At 40.9% G+C, this 21,522-nt stretch overlaps 5 protein-coding genes across 5 annotated transcripts; 4 read left to right on the top strand and 1 right to left on the bottom strand.

Moving 5' to 3' along the window:
- Nucleotides 1–1,093: 1,093 nt before the first annotated feature.
- On the bottom strand, nucleotides 1,094–5,409 carry LOC135581370 (gibberellin 20-oxidase-like protein). The gene is made up of 2 exons (XM_065175640.1): nucleotides 1,892–5,409; nucleotides 1,094–1,813 (listed from the first exon to the last, which is right to left on the bottom strand). The coding sequence occupies exons 1-2, from the start codon at nucleotides 2,329–2,331 to the stop codon at nucleotides 1,210–1,212; spliced, it is 1,044 nt and encodes a 347-aa protein (XP_065031712.1). The 5' UTR covers nucleotides 2,332–5,409; the 3' UTR covers nucleotides 1,094–1,209.
- Nucleotides 5,410–7,938: 2,529 nt separating this feature from the next.
- On the top strand, nucleotides 7,939–13,305 carry LOC135654641 (uncharacterized). The gene is made up of 3 exons (XM_065175635.1): nucleotides 7,939–8,161; nucleotides 9,070–11,058; nucleotides 12,560–13,305. The coding sequence occupies exons 2-3, from the start codon at nucleotides 9,085–9,087 to the stop codon at nucleotides 12,866–12,868; spliced, it is 2,283 nt and encodes a 760-aa protein (XP_065031707.1). The 5' UTR covers nucleotides 7,939–8,161; nucleotides 9,070–9,084; the 3' UTR covers nucleotides 12,869–13,305.
- A 487-nt stretch (nucleotides 13,306–13,792) lies between these two features.
- Nucleotides 13,793–15,644, top strand: LOC135654609 (cis-zeatin O-glucosyltransferase 2-like). Its single transcript, XM_065175633.1, has 2 exons — nucleotides 13,793–15,448; nucleotides 15,552–15,644. The coding sequence occupies exon 1, from the start codon at nucleotides 13,867–13,869 to the stop codon at nucleotides 15,271–15,273; it is 1,407 nt and encodes a 468-aa protein (XP_065031705.1). The 5' UTR covers nucleotides 13,793–13,866; the 3' UTR covers nucleotides 15,274–15,448; nucleotides 15,552–15,644.
- A 151-nt stretch (nucleotides 15,645–15,795) lies between these two features.
- LOC135654625 (AT-hook motif nuclear-localized protein 9-like) lies at nucleotides 15,796–20,978 on the top strand. Its single transcript, XM_065175634.1, has 8 exons — nucleotides 15,796–15,979; nucleotides 16,043–16,315; nucleotides 17,244–17,311; nucleotides 18,366–18,497; nucleotides 19,198–19,359; nucleotides 19,940–20,657; nucleotides 20,748–20,862; nucleotides 20,956–20,978. The coding sequence occupies exons 2-6, from the start codon at nucleotides 16,045–16,047 to the stop codon at nucleotides 20,090–20,092; spliced, it is 786 nt and encodes a 261-aa protein (XP_065031706.1). The 5' UTR covers nucleotides 15,796–15,979; nucleotides 16,043–16,044; the 3' UTR covers nucleotides 20,093–20,657; nucleotides 20,748–20,862; nucleotides 20,956–20,978.
- LOC135672160 (jacalin-related lectin 19-like) lies at nucleotides 20,725–21,491 on the top strand. Its single transcript, XM_065180614.1, has 3 exons — nucleotides 20,725–20,862; nucleotides 20,956–21,147; nucleotides 21,255–21,491. The coding sequence occupies exons 1-3, from the start codon at nucleotides 20,725–20,727 to the stop codon at nucleotides 21,489–21,491; spliced, it is 567 nt and encodes a 188-aa protein (XP_065036686.1).
- The last annotated feature ends 31 nt before the right edge of the window (nucleotides 21,492–21,522 follow it).

The following is a 21,522-nucleotide window of genomic DNA, read 5'->3' as shown; positions in this document are numbered from 1 at the left end:
AACCTCCTCGATGTGAACCGTTGGTTCTCTTCCTCTACTTGACCCGGTAAAGCACTACTTCTTCTCCTTACCTTTCATGGAGAGGTGAATGCTCGGTGAGATGAATGGCCAAAAGTATTTGACTGTGAAGTAAGAATCTTAAGTTACAGTGTTCATGTTAGAAAATATTAGAGTAAACATTGAAAGAGGATTAAGAGAATACTCTTATGTTTTTAAAAGTTAGATTATATATAGTTCGAATCTAATTTATCAAATTTTAATGGTTTTTAAATACAAAAATATTAGTATATATATTAATTATTTTGAGAAAATACATGGACATCTAATTAAAAAAAATTGATATATGAAATTAAGATTTATATAATTCCAACAATTTAATTATCACGTCACTATCAAATAAAAATAAAAATAGTTTTTTTTTATCAAAATAAAGAATATTTCATGTAAATTCAAATATATTTAAGTTATTGTCACCCATCAATACTTATTATTAGCACAAATAAACATCATTATCATTATCATTACTGCGATCATCATCTATTTCGATCCTAAAGTTAGTGGACCGACCATTTCAATCAAAGACACTCGTATACATCACAAACAATCTTGAAGAAAGCTACATTTTCACAACCTCACATGGGATGGGATGGGAGAGCTTCCAACTTTGTTCCTTGTGCATTGGACAAATCACTTTTGTAGTGCTTCAAGCAATCACGTTGACATTTCAATATGAGAAATGCTTTTTGGCCCATGAAAGAAGCCAAGAAATGAACACACTCAGTTTATCTTTTGCATGTTTACTTGCACAAGTTACATGTCGTGCATTGTGTAGTTTAATGAGTTGTTGTCGATGGACTCTGTCAGCATTGTAAGAGAAGCACTGAATGCACGTTGAGCACCACAATTTGCAAGTAAATAATGTCTCAGCCACCTTAACAATCTCATCTCCTGCTGTTTCCGGGAAGGAGAGGAAGTACTCAGGTGGACTTAGACACCCACACAAAAGTCAACACCCGACAGATCTATCTGTGGGAGGTGGCATCAATCTTGACCACAAACTCCCAAGGAATGGAAAGATGAGAGAATGCTCATATCCAAAGGAAATCTAACTACTAATCCATCGATTAAAGAATGTACTGAACAAGCAGTAACAACTTGATGCGCACACATACACAGACACAGAAACGGCTTTGATGTAATCTCTCTGGATCATGCATCTTGTGTTGCAGCAAAGTCGTCGACCGTGTAGCCGACCTTGTCGAACCTTCCTCGCTCGCTGTTCTCTCGGAATTTGATGTAGTCTCGGCAGACAAATGGCCTGTAGATCCTCTTTCCACCATCCCCCACCACTTCCTCCGGTGCTGCCACAACCTTCTCGTCCTCGAAACACCAGAAGAAGGCAAGTGAAAACCGGTTGGCCGTTTGCTTCAGAACCACCCGGTGCTCAGACGAACGTAAACGTCCATTGCTCCAAGCCTGCAGCAAGTCTCCAATGTTAACAACCAGTGCCCCCTTGACCGGCATTATGTCCACCCATTTACCTTCCTTTGATCGCACTTGAAGCCCACCCATCTCGTCGGGATACAGTATCGTTATGCAGCTCATGTCAGTATGCATTCCGAGCCCTTCCACCTCGTCCATGCTACTTTCCTCAGGTCTCGAGTAGTTGTTTATCCTTAGATATCCATGGCACGCACTGAACTCAGAATCATAGTACTTGGTCTCAATTCCATCACCCAAACAGATCAAAAGGATTGCCAAGATCCTCCTAGATAGGTCTACCATGGCCTCCCCATACTGTTGCAATATGTGGCTGCCAAATAAGAAGCAAGACTGCATTCAACACAAGAACATGACAACTATGGAACAGAGAAACTAACACTATACTCACCAGAACTCGACGTTAGGTTGCTCAAAGATGGCATCGCTCGATCCCTTTGCTGATGCAAGGTAGTTTGGACCTGAGACTCGGAGGCTCTCAAAGAATGGCGATGCTATGAAGTGAGGAGTGTAAGTGCCCACCGCAGTCAACGGCCCTATCTTGAGCTTGGCATCCAATGGGAGGTTGAAGGCTTGATGAGCGAGAGCACGAAGATGGTCGTAGAGGTCTTTGTTGATGCCATGATTGGTGATGTAGAAGAAGCCCCAGCCCTTGCATGCTTGGTACAGCGAAGAGAGGGAGGTGGTCAGCACTGGTTGAGAGATGTCCAGCACAGGGAGCTGCAGAGAAGTTTGCTCAGACATAGACACCATCCTGTAAAGAAGGGAGCCAAAGCAGGGAAAGAAAGAGAGAGAGAACAAACAGGAGGGAAACCTTGGTTTGACAACCATCTATGCGAACAATTTATATCTCACTCTGGTTGCCAAAGTTAAGTTTTATTTTTCATATTTAATAACTTTCTGCCAGTTCATGCATATGCTTATCTGGGTCTTATAGAAACATATAGTAGGGGAGCATGATGCTCCAAGTTAACCTGCATCTGCCCATCCATTAATTCAGTCTAAGTTTGGAGAAAGTAGATGAAAAAAGTCAACAAGGGTTTTGCAATAATTAATCCTAGTTAATGGCCAACATGAGGCAACAATTACGGGCAAACGTTTCTTGTCTTCTGAAGGGGACTTTGTTAGGTAAATCCTGTTACGTGATCCACCAGTATGTTCTCGAAGAGAATCAAATGCAGCAAACCCAATACAACGAGAGGGGCACTGTGCTATTGTGTTGTGCTGAACCTTTTGAACAGTCTTCAGTCCAAACTTCCAAAGTCACATGGATTAGAATGACTCAATCATTCACTAGGAGGAAAGAAGATTGAATAAATGAAAAAAAAGGAAAGATAACGTAGGAAAGAAACAACAATTGCAAGCTTTCACCTAAAATTGCTAAAGTTTGTGCTGTTGTCAACCCATCTAAAATCTTACATTGATAGATACAGAAAAGGTTTATTAATTATATTTCAAATAATAGCTGAGATAAATTGAATTCGATGAGATGGATGCTTGTGATAAAATACGCTCTGAGAATTCAAATTCCAGACATGCAACATACATAAAATTCAAAACAGAACCTAGATTACATTGCAACCTAGTATGATCTAATGTAATTGACTAACATATTAAGAAATTCAAACATAGTTACAAAAGTTTCAGATCAAACCTGAGGGCTGAAATTAAAAAAAAAGCTAGACCAAACTTGCATAATTCAACTTCATATGGGATTCAGCTGTCATGCTATTATATCATCAAGACGTATAACACTTGTATGTTTTTGAATTCAACTTGCATATTTATATGGGATTCAGTTGTAATGCTATCACATTGCCAGCATGCATTCTGCAAGTGTACTAGTTGCTCATACTTATATTCCCATATTATGGGCACTGGAAGCATTTAAAGAGATCTTTTCACATTGCAACCAGAAAACAATTCAATAATTAATCACACATGCAATATTAGTAAATGATCAACAATATATCAATTAATTGCTAAATAACATTTAAGCCAAAGAAACTTGCATATTTAATATGGGATACAACCGTTATTTTATTGCATCATCAGACTGTATATTGCAAGTGTACTATATATATATATATATATATATATATATATATATATATATATATATATATATATATGTATTGCTTCCAACATTATAGAAACCAGAAATATTTATCAACAAGAAATCAACTTGACCAATAATAACATGTAATACTAGCAAGCAATCAACCATATGTCAATTAAATGTTTAACAGGATCTAAGCAGAGAAAAAGCAAAGAACATCACCAAAGAGAGAAAATGTCATATTAATCCTTGATCATTGGTAGTTTGCTGCAGCTGTAATATCACAAGAAACATGCCCAAATATAACTCTTGAGATAGAAATAAGCTTCATCTATGTGCCTAGTTGCTAGCTTAAGGAGAGAGACCTGGAGGACATTGAACCCTTAAATACACGAGGTCTACCCATGCTGGTACCAAAATGGAAACTTCATCGACTATTTTCACTTGAGACAGGATGCATTCTTTTTTTTCTTGAACTAGTTAATTGTGGGATTATAAATCTATCCTAAAAGAGACTTAAGGTTTACATATATATGTCTGTAAACAACCTCAGTGACTTCACCAGTGAAGGTTTTTATTTAATAATGGCTGGAGACGTTCAATCAAGGACTGCTGTACTGCCCAAAATGGTAAGGTACAGATGGTATGTATCAGTCCGAGCATGGGCTGATACACAGACCACCCTGCTTTGGACGATCTGGTTAAAATAATAAAAAACAAAAAAGTGGTGGGGCCCTGTCTAACTCAGTGTTAAAAAAAGAAAAAAAAAAATATTAGGGCTCGTGAATGCAAGCCCTCTTCTCATGTATGATGCCGGTGCTGCTTCTCCTCCTCTTCTTTCTTCTTCTTCCTTCTCCACTGCTTCCTCTTCTTCCTTCTTCGTTCTTTCCTCCTTCCTCCTCTATTCCTCCACCGCTCCTTCCTCTTTTCCCTCATTTTCATCTTGACTGTTACATACTGGTCTGACAGATCATGAAGTCAAGTTCGGTACCCGAAATGATAAACCTTACGTTAAATGATTGCCTACATTTATCATTAATTCCCCATGAGATGCCAAGAATTTTCTGATTGAGAGAACTCATATTGAAGTGCTAAAAGATAAAATATGCATGACACACATGAAACCAAACCTTTATCACTTGCTTCTTATCTCGCAAGACTAAATCAAATCTATACCTCTAACGTACATCAATCATATGAAGAATTTGTAGCATAAAAATAGGATTTTTGTTCAAAATTGGCATCAATCATGTACCCGAATGCGAAAGATTTAGTCATATGTGATGCCTTGGTACATTCTTCACGGGTTACATTTGAGATTTCTCAGAGTGAGGAATTTGGTTCCACACTTGGAAGAATTTTAAAAGTAGAAAAATTGATCACAAAGTTAGAAGGTTTTGAAGAAGGGAATTTAACCATGAACTTGGAAGTTTCTTTAAAGATGGAAAATTTGACCCCAAACTTTAGAATGCGGAATTTGTGCCCAAGCCCATGATATTCTTTTGTTGGAAGGATCACAAACTAAATTTGCAAGGGGGTTTAGTCGGTGATTGTTCCAGCTGAATTTTCTGAAGTTGAGGTATTTGTCCTCAAACTTTGATATTTTTGTCTTCAAAAGCGGTTCACTATCTAGGAGCTCAATTGGGTTGAGCTAGCAAATATATCGGTTGATTTCTAAGAAAGGAGATTTCACTAATGAAAGAAAAGTACATCTAGGATTTCAGTGGAGTCAAGTTAGCAATTATTCCAGATTATTTCTAATAATGCATATCTTGACCTCAAATGTACAAGACTTAGCTTGTGGTCAGTGAAGTTGAACTTAAAAGATAATTCCAAGAAATGCTTCAACAAGTTACCTCGCATTTTCCGTCACTTGAGCATTATTTTTAAATGTGCTATCTCCAAAAATTGTCTGAGATGTTTGTGATCTTTGTAGCTTGTCATAATTTTTCTGGAACAGTTGAAGCATCACCAGATTGAAGTTGTGCCTTCAGTTTTTCATCATCTTGAAGCTTGTCCAATAATTCATCACTATTGAATCCAGAACAAGATTCTATTTCAGTTGGATTTTTGCACCTCAGAAGAGGCCACATCACCTCTCAGTTCCTGGGTAAAATTCTGCATCATCTTCAACCTCTAAGAAAAATGACAATACCAGCACCAACAACAAAACAGAATACATAAATGACAATGAACTGTAATCTTATACATATTGATTTGGAAGTCAACAGGGCAACAGTTAAATACAAGCAATATCATTATAAGCTTGCTAGTTGTGCATAAGAAACAAGTTCAACCACCTTGTTTTGACAAGAATATGTAAGATATCAGTTAAGCAAATGATGTCATATTTCTAGACAGACCTCCTATCATGTTATATTTCTTGCTCGAAATAGATGGGACATTACAGCTTCTTGTTGCTGACAGCCTATCATTTTATAGCAAGGAATGAAACAACACACCTACAAAAGGATAAAAAAGAGAACCAACTTCAGATGCTTAAAGCAATGTAATTGCTTAATTAGCTTGGTAGTCATGATCCAAGGTTGATGATTATGAATTAGCATGATAGGGCGTGGTCTTGTTTTCAGCAGGTGTTGTTTTCGCCATTTATTGAGGTACATGCATCAATTATTGCTTGAGTCAATTTTAAAATTAAGAATCACAATGAAAAATAAGCTCCTGTGGAGTTTCTAATATTCCCAAGGACAAAGTCAGCAGACCAGTTAAGATGATTTAACAAGAAACAATTGCAAAAAAGAGTGAACCCCAAACAAGAACAAGTGGAGATAGGTTTATCATTAATTCTCCACTGTCATCTCTTTTGTATTTGATGTATTTATTTAGACTCTAAATATCTCTTCACTCTATACAATTACATCAAATTTCATATACATTTCAAGAGGTGCAAAAGTTTGTCAGTGTCTGTTGTAGACTAGAAGTCAATGATGTAAAAAGAAAAAGAAGAACCAAACATCTAAGGTTCAATAAATTCACAAGAAAAGCATGACTCCATGTGAAGAACCTAATTGTTGCTTTTTGTCTAAATGAAAATTCATATACCAACTCCAATAAGGAAACTAACACCTTGTCCTGATATGTTCAGATAAACTTGTCCTGTTATTATTATGCTAGTAAGGTTTTCTGGGGTTTAGAATTGCCAAAGGTCGAGTAACATCTCTTTTTTTTTTTTTCGCTTTAGAAATTAAAATAAAGGACTACCGAATCCCACAGCTCGGAAGCAAAAAAAGAAGTAACCTGATAAAGAAACATGGCAAAGAGCCAGGAGAAAGTTCCGGAAGAAGAAATTTAATATCGCCTCCGTATCCAAGCCCTTGATCACAAAGATTCTTGGCCATGAGGCGCAGCTTGAAGAAATCGGAGTCCTGGAACCCATCGGTCTCTAGCATCTTCTTCTTGTTCCTGGCATTGCGCGCATCCATATCCAACCCCTTGGTCACAAGATTCTAGGCCATGAGGCGTGGCGCAGCTTGCAGAAATCGAAGCCCTGGAACCCATCGGTTTCCAGCTTCCTCTTCTTGTTCCTGGCATCGGGCGCCTCCACCAAAGCCTCCATGTTTGGAATCACGGCGGCTTGGGCCACACAAGGAGGTTTCAGTTCCTCCAATCTTCGAGAACCGAGTTGCCGGGGCCGTGTTCGTTGAATTGAGCGAGAGAGGAAAGGGGTTTGCAACCAATCTCAAGAAAACCAACGTAGCTTTCTTGAATATGAGAAGGAAACGTTCGATATCAATTAATCAAAAATAATATAGAAGAAAATATAGGAAAAATAAGAACTAATTCAAGCGCAAATAATCAAAATATATAAGTATATTCGATATACAATAATAGATCTTATTAGAAATAATTAATTATTTTAGAAAGCATAATATAATAATATATCGTAACCATATAAAGTTCCATAATTACTTGGAAATAGTATATTTTGATATATATATATATATATATATATATATATATATATATATATATATAACAAAATCAATCCAAATATTTTGGGCCACATGAGTTAGGCCCAATAAATTAGTGGATATATAACAAATTTAACCGAATTGGCCTCGATTAGGGTTTTACTAAAGAGTCATTTGAACCTTTCAATGTAATAGGCTCTGTGTCGATCTATAATACCCTAATGATGAACTGAGAAGGAAGACAAATCAGGCCATGGATGACCAATCTAGGCTACGGTTGCTGCTTGGAACGTTTGGAAGCAAATTTTCTGGTCAAGATGAAAGACCGGAAGAAAGTTAGGAAAGGAGAAATCAGTAATTTCATGCAGCAGAAAAGTGCAGTGTGAGGCAGGACGATTCGGGCGTCGGAAACGAGTATTTTAGTAGCAGCTCAGCTTTAATTAGCATCCCCAGAGAGGGAAGCTGAACCGGAACCGGACGGTAAAAGGCCTTGACCAAACCTCGAGAAGTGTGTCACAGCAAGTGGAAAAAGGGCTTGCTTGACATGCATATTATTCTCTTTGATCCCAGCCATTGTTTGATAGCCAATCTATAGGCCGCAATAGAATTCCGCATCCTTGCTTTCTACCAGACGAAACAAGCGAGGGAAAAGATCTCCGCCTGAGGAGAGGTAGTCCGCATTTCTCTGTTTCCTTTCCTATTTCTTTTTCTTTATTTCCGTGTTTAAGGAACTTTTAGGGATTCTATTCTGAAATGAAGGATGTTTGTTGATGGGCGCCTTTGCTAATGGCACTAAGAATTCGAGGGTTCCGGTTCCTTTGATCTCGTTTTCTGACACAAGATGAGATTTTTAGGGAGAAAAATAGCTCCTTTTTGTGATTTCTACCTTGTATGGTAAAGTTTTGAGATCTTATGCTATTTTTGCACTGGGATGAGATTCCTATTGATGATGAAGATTTCCTCACATTTTTCCTTTTTTTGTTTTTTTTCTATGATTAAGGAAGGTTTTGTTTGGGGGAAATCTACTTGTTTTCTGGGGTTTAGTGCTTTGATTCGATTCCAAATCACGTTTCTTCAGCTGTGTCCACCTTTTGCCCCCGCACTGTGGCTCGGCATTGTAAGCGACAGCGGGATGTCTTCATTTTTTTCTGCTTTCTGAAATGCTGCTGTTGCTATATGGTTCTTTTCTCGGTGCAAATGGGTATTTATTATGTTTTCTTAGTATCTAAATTTGCAAATTTCAGCCTCAAGATTGTTTCTTTTATTTGGCAACTTAGGTTAACCATCATCACAGTTCAGCTACATTATGCCTGTTCTGCAGAAGGAAGATATTTCTAACATGGTTTCAGAATGGTTTTAAACATACTTAGACCTCCATGTCGTGCTAGAAAGAAACATAGATGGAGGACAAGTTGCATGCATTCAAATATTGCTCTCCCACCATTTTATGCATTTTATGATATGAGTCCAAGATCAGAATTATGCCCATCCAGAATGGTTATAATACATTAGTACATGATACTAGTTTTGGATCTCATGATTATTTATGGTACTTAACTTGATTCCCTTATGTTTCAGCAACTTATCATATTGATGGGGCAAGAAAGAGGCTTAAAATCTGAAGACAATTTTCAAGTAAGATTGAGGCCCAAAGTTGTTAGTTCTTGCATTTCTAGCAGTAAAAAGGTACAAGAATGTGATAGAAAAGGACTTCCTAGATATTACGACTTGAACAGATTGGATAGTGATCTGAGAGTACTGGGCCGCAGTTATTCTTCCAGCCCCAGTTACAAAATCATGCCTCTAAAAATGAGTGATAAAGTGCCAAAAAGAGGTTCTATGTATCGGAGCTCTAAAGAGGTATCAAGAATGAGAAAACTAAGAGAGATGAGGAAAGTTGAATCATGTTGCAGTGGTGATGCTTTTTTTTCATTTGATATCATTGATTCATCCCATCATCATGGCTTGAAAGAACCTGTTTTGTTTTCACATGAAGAACATTCACCTCTTGGTTCTATGGATGCCACATTGGATCCTTTATCCGTTGACCCAACCGACTCAAACACAACAAGATCTATGGGTTTTTTAGATCTTTCATCTCATGATCTTCCTGACAAGAATCAAAGTCTGAATAAATCATGCTCATCTTCTGCCTCCAGAAAGAATAGTTCTATGGATGACCTTTTTGAGATCTGCCTGCAAAGCATTGAAACAGAATCTCATTCTACATATGCAGCAAATGAATTTCTAAGAGCAAGATCTCACAAGGATCAAAAGTTTCATCATGATCAAAGAACTGATCCTAGAATTTCTGAGGAAATCATTTCCCAACTAGATTCAGTAAATATTCTACCAAAGTCCTTTTCATCAAAGGGAGGGATGTCAAATATAGCTAAGTTAGAAATTGCTTTACTTAATGCCAACCCAAAAATTCAACTTACCCCACCCAGTAACACTTCTGATCCCATTAGGAAAACCAAATCTCTCCAAAATTCATCGCATTTAGAAAAAGAAAATTTTGGAAGTAGTGCTAGTGAAGCTGCAAAAATCAGGAGGAGTGAAGTGCTTTGCGAATCTTTACTAAATGACCTCTCTATTATGGCACAGCAGATGGAGATGGATGAAAATTTACAGAGACAACAGGCTTTTATCACAGCTTCTTCACCTGCTCACCTTAATGGAATCCTTAAACTGGAAACTGTGAATGGAAACCCAATTTTTGAGTTCTCTGTAAAAGCTCCTGAAGATGTTCTTATTGCTAAGACATGGAAAACTGATAATGCATTTAACTGGATTTATACCTTCCATAGCTCTAACAAGAAGATAAACAACAACAGCAGGACAAAAGATCAGGATGGGCAAGCACCTCCAATGGTTGGGCAGATGCAAGTTTCTTGTTTTTTGTGCTCAGAAGTAAGAGAAAAAGGATCATTGCATAACTCGATAGCTATGGAGTTTGTTCTATATGACATTGCCCAAGCAAGAAGGAGCATCATGATTGATGAAAGATCTCAGTGCTCTTTAGATTCTACTCATCCTCTGACCAGTAGTGTCAGCACAACCTCAGTCAAAGAGAAACATATAGGCATAGATAATTCAAAGGAGCACCAAAATCCTACTCGGAATACATGCAGTAGTTTTCGGTCAGATGCATCAACTTCTTGCCCATGGTCACCAGCAGATTTGCATCCGCAACTTGAGATTGCAACTACTATTGTTCAAATTCCTTTCGATAGAAGGAAGGGCTCAAAAGGTTTAAAAGAAGTCACCTCAAAAGAAAATCAAAATTTATCAAGTTATCCTGCTGTTGATCAGGAAATGGAGATCTGCAGCTGCCTAAATCCTGCAACTATCAAGGTGATAACCCCTAGTGGCACACATGGGTTGCCAAATACCGATGAAGGTGGTCCGTCCACCTTACAAGATAGATGGAGGTCTGGTGGAGGATGTGATTGTGGTGGCTGGGACATGGGCTGCCCAATTGTCGTGTTCAATAATTCTCATGCTGATGATTGGGTGGATTCCCAAACATTTGAGAGTCGGAAGTCAATGTTTCTTTTTCTTCAGGTACGGTAATCTCAAGATTTCGAGCTGCATTGCCATCTCTTTGGTATGACATGATTAATATCTGTTGTTTCTTGATGGAATATTCATTTATTGCAAATCTTTGTCTCGGGCTGAGGGGTTCAATTGGTGTGAGAATTAGTTCTAGTTAAGAATGGGCTTTTATTCACATTGCTATGGCATTATAGTCTGTTACAGGAATGTGTGAAAGGTGTTGCTAGATTATATGATTACAAATGAGACTTGAAATCTGTAGTTCAAGTAGAGTCAGGCTGCTTTATTTTTGGTAAAATTAGGCTTGCTGGCTTCGTTTTCTTTTCGATATTTTAAGGATCCTACTTCACTGGTGGAAATGTCCAGTTATCTCCACTTCTATCTGGCGTTGGATGAGTATGAAACATGTTGATGGGATCATTTTTAATTGGTACATTGCTATATGCTAAATTCTTGGTTCATTGGCCCTGCTTGTCCCCGTTATCTTTATGTGTACCCTCTAGATATTTTATATTCCGTCTTACTTTCTTTTATATTATTATTTCTGTCTGCTAAGAACATAAATAGCTGATGATAGCCCCTATCTCTCTCTCTTCCCTTAATCCAAACATGATGCTTCTCTACTGAAATTTGATACTAGATCAACTACAAAAAATGGATACAATTTTCATCTGCCTTGGATGTGAATGTTCTTGCAGTGTATATTTATTGTCATTGAAGTTCGACTGTAAACCATCATGAGCAAAATCCTTTAGTTGAAAACCCATAGAAGACTTTTCTATTACCCTCTGGACGCTTAGGTCTCAAAGGAGCAACCTCAACATGGTGGCAAGTTTTGCCCGCTATTATGGGGTTTTAGGCATAAAGACATGATATGCTGGGAGTTTTAGCCATAAAGATAATGTCATAACGATAAATTCAAATGAAGTGTCAAGGGATATTTCAAAGCATCTGAGAGTCAATTCTCTAGGACAGAAAATGACTCAAAATTGAATTATCCCGCTGATGCTGCCTATAAGCCTACAGACTGCTGGCATCACAAGATATCTTATCTAGGAACTTTTGGTTGGTTAGTGGAAATTTGCCATCTTTATTCTGGAGTGTAGTGAACTTTCCAGCATCAGGTGGAAAGATATTCATTAAATGAAGCAAATTTGATACTGTGAAGGCCATCTACGGAATGCCTGCCATTGTTCCTTTTAATCTGCTCAGGTTAGTATATTGCCAATTGAAACAAGCAAGTCTTATCATACATAACTTTTGGGCAACTTTTTGCTTAGGAATCAATGGTCTAAATATTCTAGTTGCTTATAACTCCTGAATTACAATATATATTGTGTGAACTCAGCAATTTTTCTGAAAGACCATAGATTGTAGTGTTCTTCTAACATTATCTTTTAGCTTATTGACTGCTATTACATTATTGGTTGATTTCATTCTGTGAATATTGTTAATTTGAGGCAGAATTGTGTTGTTAATACTGTGACCCTTGATTCGTGCATGCAAACAGGGAAGCAAAGAAAAGGTGCCTGCACTATCAATAATGGCTGATGGGAAAGGACAATATCTTGTTGATTTCCATGCACGATTATCAACTTTACAGGCATTCTCGATCTGCATTGCCGTATTGCATGGTTTCGATGTTGCTTCAGCTGTTATTCAGGAGAAGAACAGGCAAAAGTCACATTCTAATTCATTGAAATTACTCCTCGAGGAAGAAGTCTGGCGACTGATTGAAGCCGCTGCAAGTGAAGAAAGAAAAGTGAAACCAACATCTTTTTTGCTGGATGCACCCTTTTCTCCAATGGGAAGAGTTTGAAGTTAGAGCACTTTGTATCGGTCAAACAGCGATGGTTAAAACTTTGATCCTGCACCAGCTGCACCGCGTTGCTTCGCAGAACTGCGATGCCAGAATCTGATCGGCGATCGAGGATATCGAATAAATGTTCTAGCTTGAGGGATACACTGGCAATCATTCTTGGTCATCGGGGGCAGCTACCAAGTTCTTATGAGCTAAATTCAAGGGCTGTGTCAACCTGGTGCCAAAAGCTGGCTTTCTTTCTATTTGTTATCAGAGTGTGAAGGAATGATGGAAATCATGAGTTCTGGAACAATGTTACATATGTTCTAATTCTTTTTGGCAGATAAAAGGAGATTTATAGAGATTTCTGTGGTGTAACAAAGTACAGGTCTTGGATGCATGACCTTATAGATAATAATAACCATTTATACGTGGACATTTGATATTGTCATGGACCTGAATAGATTTGGTCATTGCCACCATTTTCTGATCTTTATAATGCTTTCTCAGGTAAAGTGACCCTGTATAACCCCCTTTTTTCTTTTTATGGGGTTCAAATCATCTAACAAGTGGCAATCAATATCATCAATGATCTTTACTTTTTTTTCAAAGTAAAAACACTTTCAAAATCATTTTTTTGTTCTAAAAATTTGTGGTCACAAGCTTCCCAACAATCAATGCCCTGTTCTTCACGTTTCAGGTTTGTCCTTTCCCATGAGAATTGCATTCATTCTGCAGGTAAGAGCTTACAAACCAAAGCACTGTCACCCACACCATTATGCTACACTTTACGGGAAAATAAATGATCTTATTCATAATCTCATTGCTGATGGATTAGTCATTGCAGTTGGTAATGACGTACCGGTGATGGATGATTGATGACCTGTCATTTCATGACTGGACAATGGGATCACATCGCTGTTATTATGATATCTATAAGGGAGGAGAGAGAGAGAGAGAGGGAGAGAGAGAGAGAGAGAGACTATTCCACCATTGACTTGCGACCGGAGGAGGCGATGGAAGCAGCAAGACAAGAGGAAGCTCAAGATGTGGTGGTGGTGGTCGTCCCCCTACCGGCGCAGAGCCACCTGGCCCAGCTCCACCATTTCGCCCTCCTCCTCTGTGGCCGCCCCGGCCTCTCCGTTCACTTCGCGACCTCCGCCACCCACATCCACCAGGCCAAATCCAGGGTCAACCCTGCCTGGGGCGGAGACTCCCGGCTTCACTTCCACGAGCTCCCCATCCCTGCTTTCCCTAGCCCGCCTCCTGACCGAAGCTCCACCACGACCAGGTTCCCTGCCCACCTCCAGCCCATGTTCGACGCGTTCGAGCACCTGGACGAACCGATCTCCGTCCTCCTCCGCTCCCTCTCCGCCTCCTCCCGCCGCGTCGTCGTCGTCCACGATTCCCTCGCCTCCTTCGCCGCAGTCGAGGCCGCCGCCCTCCACAACGCGGAGTCATACAACTTCAGTTGCCTCCCGGCCCTGTTCCAAGTCTTCTACGATCGCCCATCGGCCGCCGACGAGCTGAGAGATCGCGGCTTGGCCCTCCCTCCCTTGGACGGCATCATCACCGAAGAGTTCGGGGCCTTTGCAAGGCGCCGCATTGACGAGAACACTGCCAGCGCCGGAAGGCTGCTCAACACCTGCCGCCCTATCGAGGGCGAGTTCATTGACCTTCTAGCTCGGGAACCTAAGCATCGAGACAGGAAGATTTTCACCCTCGGGCCACTGAGTCCGATGGCAGTCATCGACGGAGGCCGCCGTCGACAGCCACACGAATGCCTATATTGGTTGGACAAGCAACCGCCAGCGTCGGTCGTCTACGTCTCTTTCGGGACGACTACTGCGATGGCGGACGAGCAGGTGGAGGAACTGGCGAACGGGCTGTTGCTTAGCGGGCAGCGCTTCGTCTGGGTGGTCAGAGACGCCGACAGGGGAGACATCTTCGCCGCCGAGGACAACGGACACGTCCGACGGATGGAGCTGCCACCGGAATTCGAACAGAAGGTGGCAGGGACCGGACTGGTGGTGCGGGGGTGGGCGCCGCAGCTGGATATCCTGTCGCACCCGGCGACGGGCGCGTTCGTGAGCCACTGCGGGTGGAACTCGTGCATGGAGAGCTTGTGCATGGGCGTGCCCGTAATAGCGTGGCCCATGCACTCGGACCAACCGACGATCGCGGCGCTGGTGACGGGGCACCTGAAGGCGGGAGTCACGGTCGGAGAGTGGACGCCTCGGGCCGACAAGGTGACGACGCGGGCGGTGATCGAGGAGGCGATCAAGCGGGTGATGGTCTACGACGAAGGGAGAGAGATAAGAGAACGAGCCAGGGTTATAGGGGAAGCTGTGAGGGAGGCGATAGCGGAGGGGGGAGCTTCACGAGCCGAGTTGGATGCCTTCGTTGCGCACATTACCAGATGATGCAGCTGTCTCTGGTGAGATTGGCATCCGAGGTTGCTTAGTTTCTGAGTCATGTTGACCATACCGTGTGGAATAAGGTCGCTGCCTCCTACCCGAGTGATCGTTGGTGGAGTTCAGGCGTCGGAAACTACCTTAGGGTAGAATTATGTTGCCGATGGCAACGTCTCCTTTTATGGTGCGTCGAAGGTTGTTCGAGTCGTCCTGTTTTAATTCCATGTCGTTCATGTCCTTTTCTTAATCATTGCGAACTATGAAGTGTGTCTGTGTGTGCGATGTAGCATTTGTGGGCGATGTTTGCGAGGAGGGATTTACGCGTGGGACCCTTGTACACAAGTTTCTAGGCGTACACGTCATAGTTTTTGTGGGAGGAACACCCTGGTTCATGTCTCCGCCAAGGCAGAGGATGGCGTTTTGTTGCTGCGTGGTGTGCCGTTTCCTTTCTCTTTTGCAGAGAGAGGAGAGCGAGAGGGCTCAGAGGAGTCGGGCCTCGACACCGCCGCGTGCCATTTGCACTCTTACTGCGCGCGCGGGCTCTCCCGCCCTCTTCCACACCAGCATTTCCTCGAGGGTTCCGCGGCGGAGCAGTTCGCGGAACTGGAGGCCGCAGCTTCCGACAAAGGCCCCATTCCGTGCCGCTGTTTTCTGTTGCCATCCTTGGATTATTTTCACGGAGCGCGGGCGTACGAGGAGGAGGAGGAAAGGAAGGGTAAGAGGTGGTTTTCTTTTGTTCATCTGCAGGTCCTTGTCAACTCCTCATTTCGTATTCTAGCCATGGGTGGAACTCCGCGCCCCGACCTGGTGGGCACCGCTCCCCCGGGCTTCCCGCCGTTGCCGAAATCCGCAGCGAGCTCGGCAGCGCCTTCCGACGGCGCCAGCTCGGTGACATGCTCGGTGGAATCGTCCCTCCCTGGTGGCGGTTTCGGCGCGATAGCGGGCCAGGAGGAGCCGGAGGAGGCGAAGCCGCGAGGGTATGGGTGCGATGGATCCGAAGCTTCCATACATGAGCGGCGAAGAGGCAGACCGCCGGGCAGTCGGCGGCTTGGTGAGTAGAGAAATCTCTCCTTCGATGGAATCTTGCATTGTTCCGTGACTATATCGAACGAAATGGTGATTAGTGGTTGCACTGCAAGCATTAGTGTTTAGGAGTGATTCTTCCCGACTCTTGTAACACTGTGAGGCCATTTGGAATGTTAACCATCAGGTGTTCGAGTAAATGCTCGATTATTGGTTATTCGTATTCCTGGTGGCAAAAATCCTCATTTTTGAAATTTTGGTGAATCCATTGCCACCGTAGCAAAGCTGAACTAAAGAAGACTAAGGGGGACACCAGTAACACCATAAAAACGAGTAGACTTTCGATTTTTTGTGCATTCTCGTGAAATAGTTGTCAATACCATCAGATACAGTGACATTCTGGTGTTATTATAATAGTTCTTTCTTTGATTTACCCTCTGTCAGACTATGTGATTTAGTTAAGTCTCAATGTCCTGCAGTTCTTTGTTCTTAACATGCTTTAGTGAATTGGAGGATCATGAATTTTCGCATAGTATAAACTCACATAGTTATAATTTGTTGAATGGGTTGTAAAAGGTTCTCCTTTTTCATAATGATCGTGTTTCTGGTAGAGATTGCATGTTTTAGAAAGTCAGGGTTTTGGGTAAAAGCTGACCTGTTACTGATCTGCATACCACATGCAACCTTTGACAATCTCCATCTTTTCAATTATCTGTTAGTAAGTAATTCAAGGCAGAGTTGATGGGTTTAAATCGCTGTGCTTAATTTTGTCAATATGTGCTTTAATGCTGTGTTGTTGCACTCACCTTTATTGATTAAAGGGCATGTGTTCTGCATTGACTTTTATTTTTTATTAGGCAGGCAATGAGATACTCATAAAATCTCTTGGTACTCTACATCTAGGATGCAATCTATAATACTGAATCTTAAAACTTTTGCCTACCACCCTGCAACAGGTGAATGGATTGTTACTTCAGCTGGAGTTGGTTTTACTCCCCATGTCATGATGATTGCAGTAGGTGAGGTATGAATTCTATGGCTTCATTTTTATCATGTGTTGCCTCTTTCCTCTCGGATATCTTTTTTTTTGTTATAAATGTGTGGTGTGGTTCCTATTCAGCATATCCAAAACTGCCGCTGAGAAGCCTGTACATGGTGCATTACTTTATGTCAAACAAGTTTATGGCTGGGAATTCATAGAGTTTTTGTGTGAGATCTATTTGTTACATGGTATTGGTTATTTTATATGTATATATATAAATTGTTTGTCTGTTTGTCATGCATGCTTTTGCTGCACAAAGCATACAGGTATATGTTTAGTCCTAAATTCCCATGCTGTTGATATAGAAATATTTTATATGGCTATGACAATCATCATACTTATAAATGATCTAGTTTCCACTGTAGATTTTCCAAAGGTTGTCAAATGGATGTGATCCCTTAAAGGTCCTTGACTTTATTGCAACAAATTACATATCAATCAAGTCGTGCCTGGTTAGAGAATATGGAACATTTTTTGTTGTATTTATTTCTGAAGTAATAATTTTTCTAAAAAAATATGTTTAGAGCAACAAAATCTATAATAATCAGATGAGGTAAAGAATTTGAACAAGTCTAATGCATACAAACTGGGTATGTGGTATGGTAGCAGAGATGAAACAGAAAGAAAATTAGTTACTCCATTTGCTTTTTATGTGGAGAAAGAAATGCACAACACTAATAGCAAAGTTTTGGAGGTCAAGTGAATCTTTATTTTCATTTGTGTGTATGTGTGACAACTGACATCCGAGAGAGAGAATTTGGAAGTAGATGGCTACAATGCATGGTTGGGAAAATAAGGAAGTTCTGCAAGAGAATAACCTAAGCTAAATATAGCATGAAGAAAGGAAATTTTGTGGTCGGTTGAATCCTGGGTTACTAGTGATACAGATTAAATATTTTCCAATAATACAAATTAATAATATTTTCTAGTTGGTGTTTAGAGGAATACAAATATAGTTATGTTGAGGGTTTCAGATGCAGAAGTCGTAAGCTATTAAAATTTGGTGATTAATATGATCATCTTCATTCTCGTGCAGAACATTTCAGAGAAGATTATGTCATTTTCAAAGCAGGGACCCAGGGCTGTTTTTATCCTCTCAGCATATGGTGCTGTGTCCACAGTAACGCTTCACAAGCCTGGAACTTCTGGCATCATGGTCACTTATGAGGTCAAATTTTCATTTTTTAGATATTCCTTCATCAGGTATTTTTTTTTCTTTTCCATTTTTTGTAATTCCTTTTTAGCATTTCAAAGCCTGATATATTTGGTATTAAATGGAAGATATATTTACAAATCTTTATCTACTGAATAGAAACCTTTGAAATGTATGCAAGTGATGAAAGTAGACTCACCTTAGGCGTCGGCATCTGGATGAAATTGATTGGTGATTAAATTGTTAAAAAAGCTGTCAATGTCAGCGATATGCTTTTAGAATTCAAAGAGCAAACTTCCATTTTGTTAGTGATTAAATTGCATTACATTTCATTACTAACAGGAGATATCTAATGCCTGCCCATATCTGCCAAATATATGAATTTTTAGTTTTGCATATCAGGAAGTTGTCATTGCTAGTTTGCACTGCAGGTAAGTGCCACTAAAATTGATCTGTGTTTGGAAGTGAATATGGATTTTAGTGTATTTGAGTTTGCACTGTGTATCACATGTTATTTGTCTCTTACGATAACTTTGGTGATTACATGCTGCAGTAATTTGTAATTGTCTGAGTTGTCCTGGATCGACTCAATAATAGGATAGCTTCAGCTGTCTAATGCTGTTTGAGAACTTTTCTGTCTTAAACTCTTTCATTTCAGTCATGGTCCAAGGTCCAATTTTTATAACTATGTAATGGGGTTTGGCAAATTATATAGGGCCTTTTTGAGATACTTTGCTTGTCTGGACTGTACTTGCCAACAAATAATGATGGATTACGTAGCCAAAGTAGAGGGCTATGCATCTCTCTTTCTAGTCCTTATGGTCGAGTGATTGGTGGACTTGTCGGTGGATCACTCATAGCTGCCAAACCTGTACAGGTAAATTACTTTGACCCTAGCATTAGAATGTTGAACTTTTTGGTCTTCTCCATCAGCATATGCTTTTAGAATGGATTGACTGTGGCTAAGATAACCATGGTATTAGATCTGGAGGTCCTAATTTTTGGGCTCCATTGTTGTGTAATTTTCCTTGTTCAATTCAAGTTTCACATGTTTAGTGAGCAATCGGTCATCCCAAATCTGAGATAATGTTAAGATATAATTAATAAGTTCTAACCCATTTATTGGCTTACACTTTTAGTTTTAGATGCACTGATAGTGATGAAACATTTAGTCATGCCAAGGATTTCAGTTATACTTTGTTTATCATAATTGGAACTCATATTATTTCATTCCGCTACTTGGTTGTATGCATCGAGGCATTTTGTACACTGTCATATGCATCTTATCTGAACCTAATTCAGAACCAGCTATGCGGCAAAGAACTTAAAATAGTTCTTAGTTGACTTGGCTAAATTTATGCACTTATTTGAATCTTAGTGTTATGGTTCTTTTCTTCCCATTTCATTTTGGAACATCTGGTCCTTAAAACATCAAATAATGCCTTTCTGCTTTCTAGGTGATTGTAGGAAGTTTCATTTATGCTGGATCAAGTGCACAGGACAGAATAATTACAGAAGATGGAAGGGATGATGTTTCTGAACATCAGATTAGGGATAAACAAGGCAAACCATTCAGCGTGCCTCCAAATCAAGACATTACTCCAAAATGAAGGGAGGATTGCCTGGTCCATAATGACTTGACCCAAGATTAGCTCTTTGATTTTGCATCTGGTTGCTAAATGGTGATCTTTCAAAAGGAGCAGACATAGTGGACCTTGTGGGAGTCACAAGACTAGTAGTGTTTCCTTGCTTAATCGTCTCTTTGATATGTTCTTCTGTAGTGCCTCGTGATGGTGCAATGTTATGTGGCCACCCTAGTGATCATGTTGGATTGAAGTGAACCAGCCTATTTCGTATTGTTCACTCAAGTTCGATCATGCCTGTGCAAGTAGCATGAATTCCTGTAGATTCTGTGAGCAGATAAATGCAGGTTTTTTTGTTTTTTGTGTGTGTTTCTCATTTGGAAGAATAAATGTAAATTTAGGTTGTGGCTTGGGAGCCAAAGTGTCATGGGCAGTAGTCATCGTCTCTATCAAGGAAGAACAAGACTGGGTACCATTTCCACTTGTGCTTCCATCCTCCATCGACTCCAAAGAATGTATTCTCTTCCTTTCTCTACCGAAAACCCAAGAGACGGAGAAGCGGGGAAGGTATTTTCTTAAGTGAAGGTACAAGGTATCTCCTTTCTCAGACTCTTAAATTGTTTCGATGCTCTTCGACCTCTCCAATCTCCTTCGACATCATGACATTTTCCAAGGTCTGCAGCTGTTGGAAGCTGCTCTACCAGTGGACTTCGTCTTGGGGGAAGAAGAACGCGGAGTCAGATGGCAGTCACCCCCCGGCCCCTGACGAGACCTCGCACGCCAGGAAGCCCTCGGTGGTAAATCTACATGGGATGACAGACGTATCATCTGTGCTCACAGATGCGGAAGAATCTTGTGCGTTGCTTATTAGGTTGCTGTGTTGGGTGCAGGTCTACACTTGCGGACCTTGCGGTGGCGCCGGCGGGAGCGAGAGGAACATGGGTGCAGATCCCGGCACTCGCATCCTAAAGGTGATGGTTCGCCATGGGCTTGCCGTGGACGCCATTAGAATTCTGTACCGGCGCGACGGCCGCGACGAGTGGACCGACTGGTGGGGGGGAAGAGGAGGGCAACTTTCCGAGGTCAAGTGCCCAAAACCCTAATCATTCTCCACCTCCTTACTCTTCTGTTCCCCCAACTTATCAGCAACCTTTCAGTTCATCTGCGTATGTTTTGGTCATGCATGCAGGTCGTTCTGGATGATGAACGCGATGAATACTTGGCATGCGTAAGTGGTCGCTACGGCATTTGCGGCGGCTACCTGGTGATAAAGTCGCTGACTTTTGCCACCAACAAGAGGACGTATGGGCCGTTCGGGGTGGAAGATGGTGCTCCTTTCAAGTTGGATGCAGGAGGTCAAAGGATCGTGGGGTTCTTCGCCCGCGCTGGCCAATTCCTCGACGCCATCGGGGTTTATACAGCTTGACGATCCTTGGCTGCCTTCTCCTTCCTCGACT

Source organism: Musa acuminata, chromosome BXJ1-4, assembly GCF_036884655.1.
Source record: "Musa acuminata AAA Group cultivar baxijiao chromosome BXJ1-4, Cavendish_Baxijiao_AAA, whole genome shotgun sequence".
NCBI classification, from domain to species: domain Eukaryota; kingdom Viridiplantae; phylum Streptophyta; class Magnoliopsida; order Zingiberales; family Musaceae; genus Musa; species Musa acuminata.
This window is presented reverse-complemented; position numbering and strand designations above follow the sequence as displayed.

Coding starts and splice junctions, on each gene's coding strand:
- LOC135654641 (XM_065175635.1), top strand. CDS start 9,085: ATGGGGCAAGAAAGAGGCTTAAAATCTGAAGACAATTTTCAAGTAAGA. Junction 11,059..12,559: donor CAATGTTTCTTTTTCTTCAG/GTACGGTAATCT, acceptor GCATGCAAACAG/GGAAGCAAAGAAAAGGTGCC.
- LOC135672160 (XM_065180614.1), top strand. CDS start 20,725: ATGACATTTTCCAAGGTCTGCAGCTGTTGGAAGCTGCTCTACCAGTGG. Junction 20,863..20,955: donor ACGCCAGGAAGCCCTCGGTG/GTAAATCTACAT, acceptor TGTTGGGTGCAG/GTCTACACTTGCGGACCTTG. Junction 21,148..21,254: donor GAGGAGGGCAACTTTCCGAG/GTCAAGTGCCCA, acceptor TCATGCATGCAG/GTCGTTCTGGATGATGAACG.
- LOC135654625 (XM_065175634.1), top strand. CDS start 16,045: ATGGGTGGAACTCCGCGCCCCGACCTGGTGGGCACCGCTCCCCCGGGC. Junction 16,316..17,243: donor GCCGGGCAGTCGGCGGCTTG/GTGAGTAGAGAA, acceptor ACCCTGCAACAG/GTGAATGGATTGTTACTTCA. Junction 19,360..19,939: donor TAGCTGCCAAACCTGTACAG/GTAAATTACTTT, acceptor TCTGCTTTCTAG/GTGATTGTAGGAAGTTTCAT.
- LOC135581370 (XM_065175640.1), bottom strand. CDS start 2,331: ATGGTTGTCAAACCAAGGTTTCCCTCCTGTTTGTTCTCTCTCTCTTTC. Junction 1,814..1,891: donor CAACCTAACGTCGAGTTCTG/GTGAGTATAGTG, acceptor CTTATTTGGCAG/CCACATATTGCAACAGTATG.
- LOC135654609 (XM_065175633.1), top strand. CDS start 13,867: ATGGAAGCAGCAAGACAAGAGGAAGCTCAAGATGTGGTGGTGGTGGTC.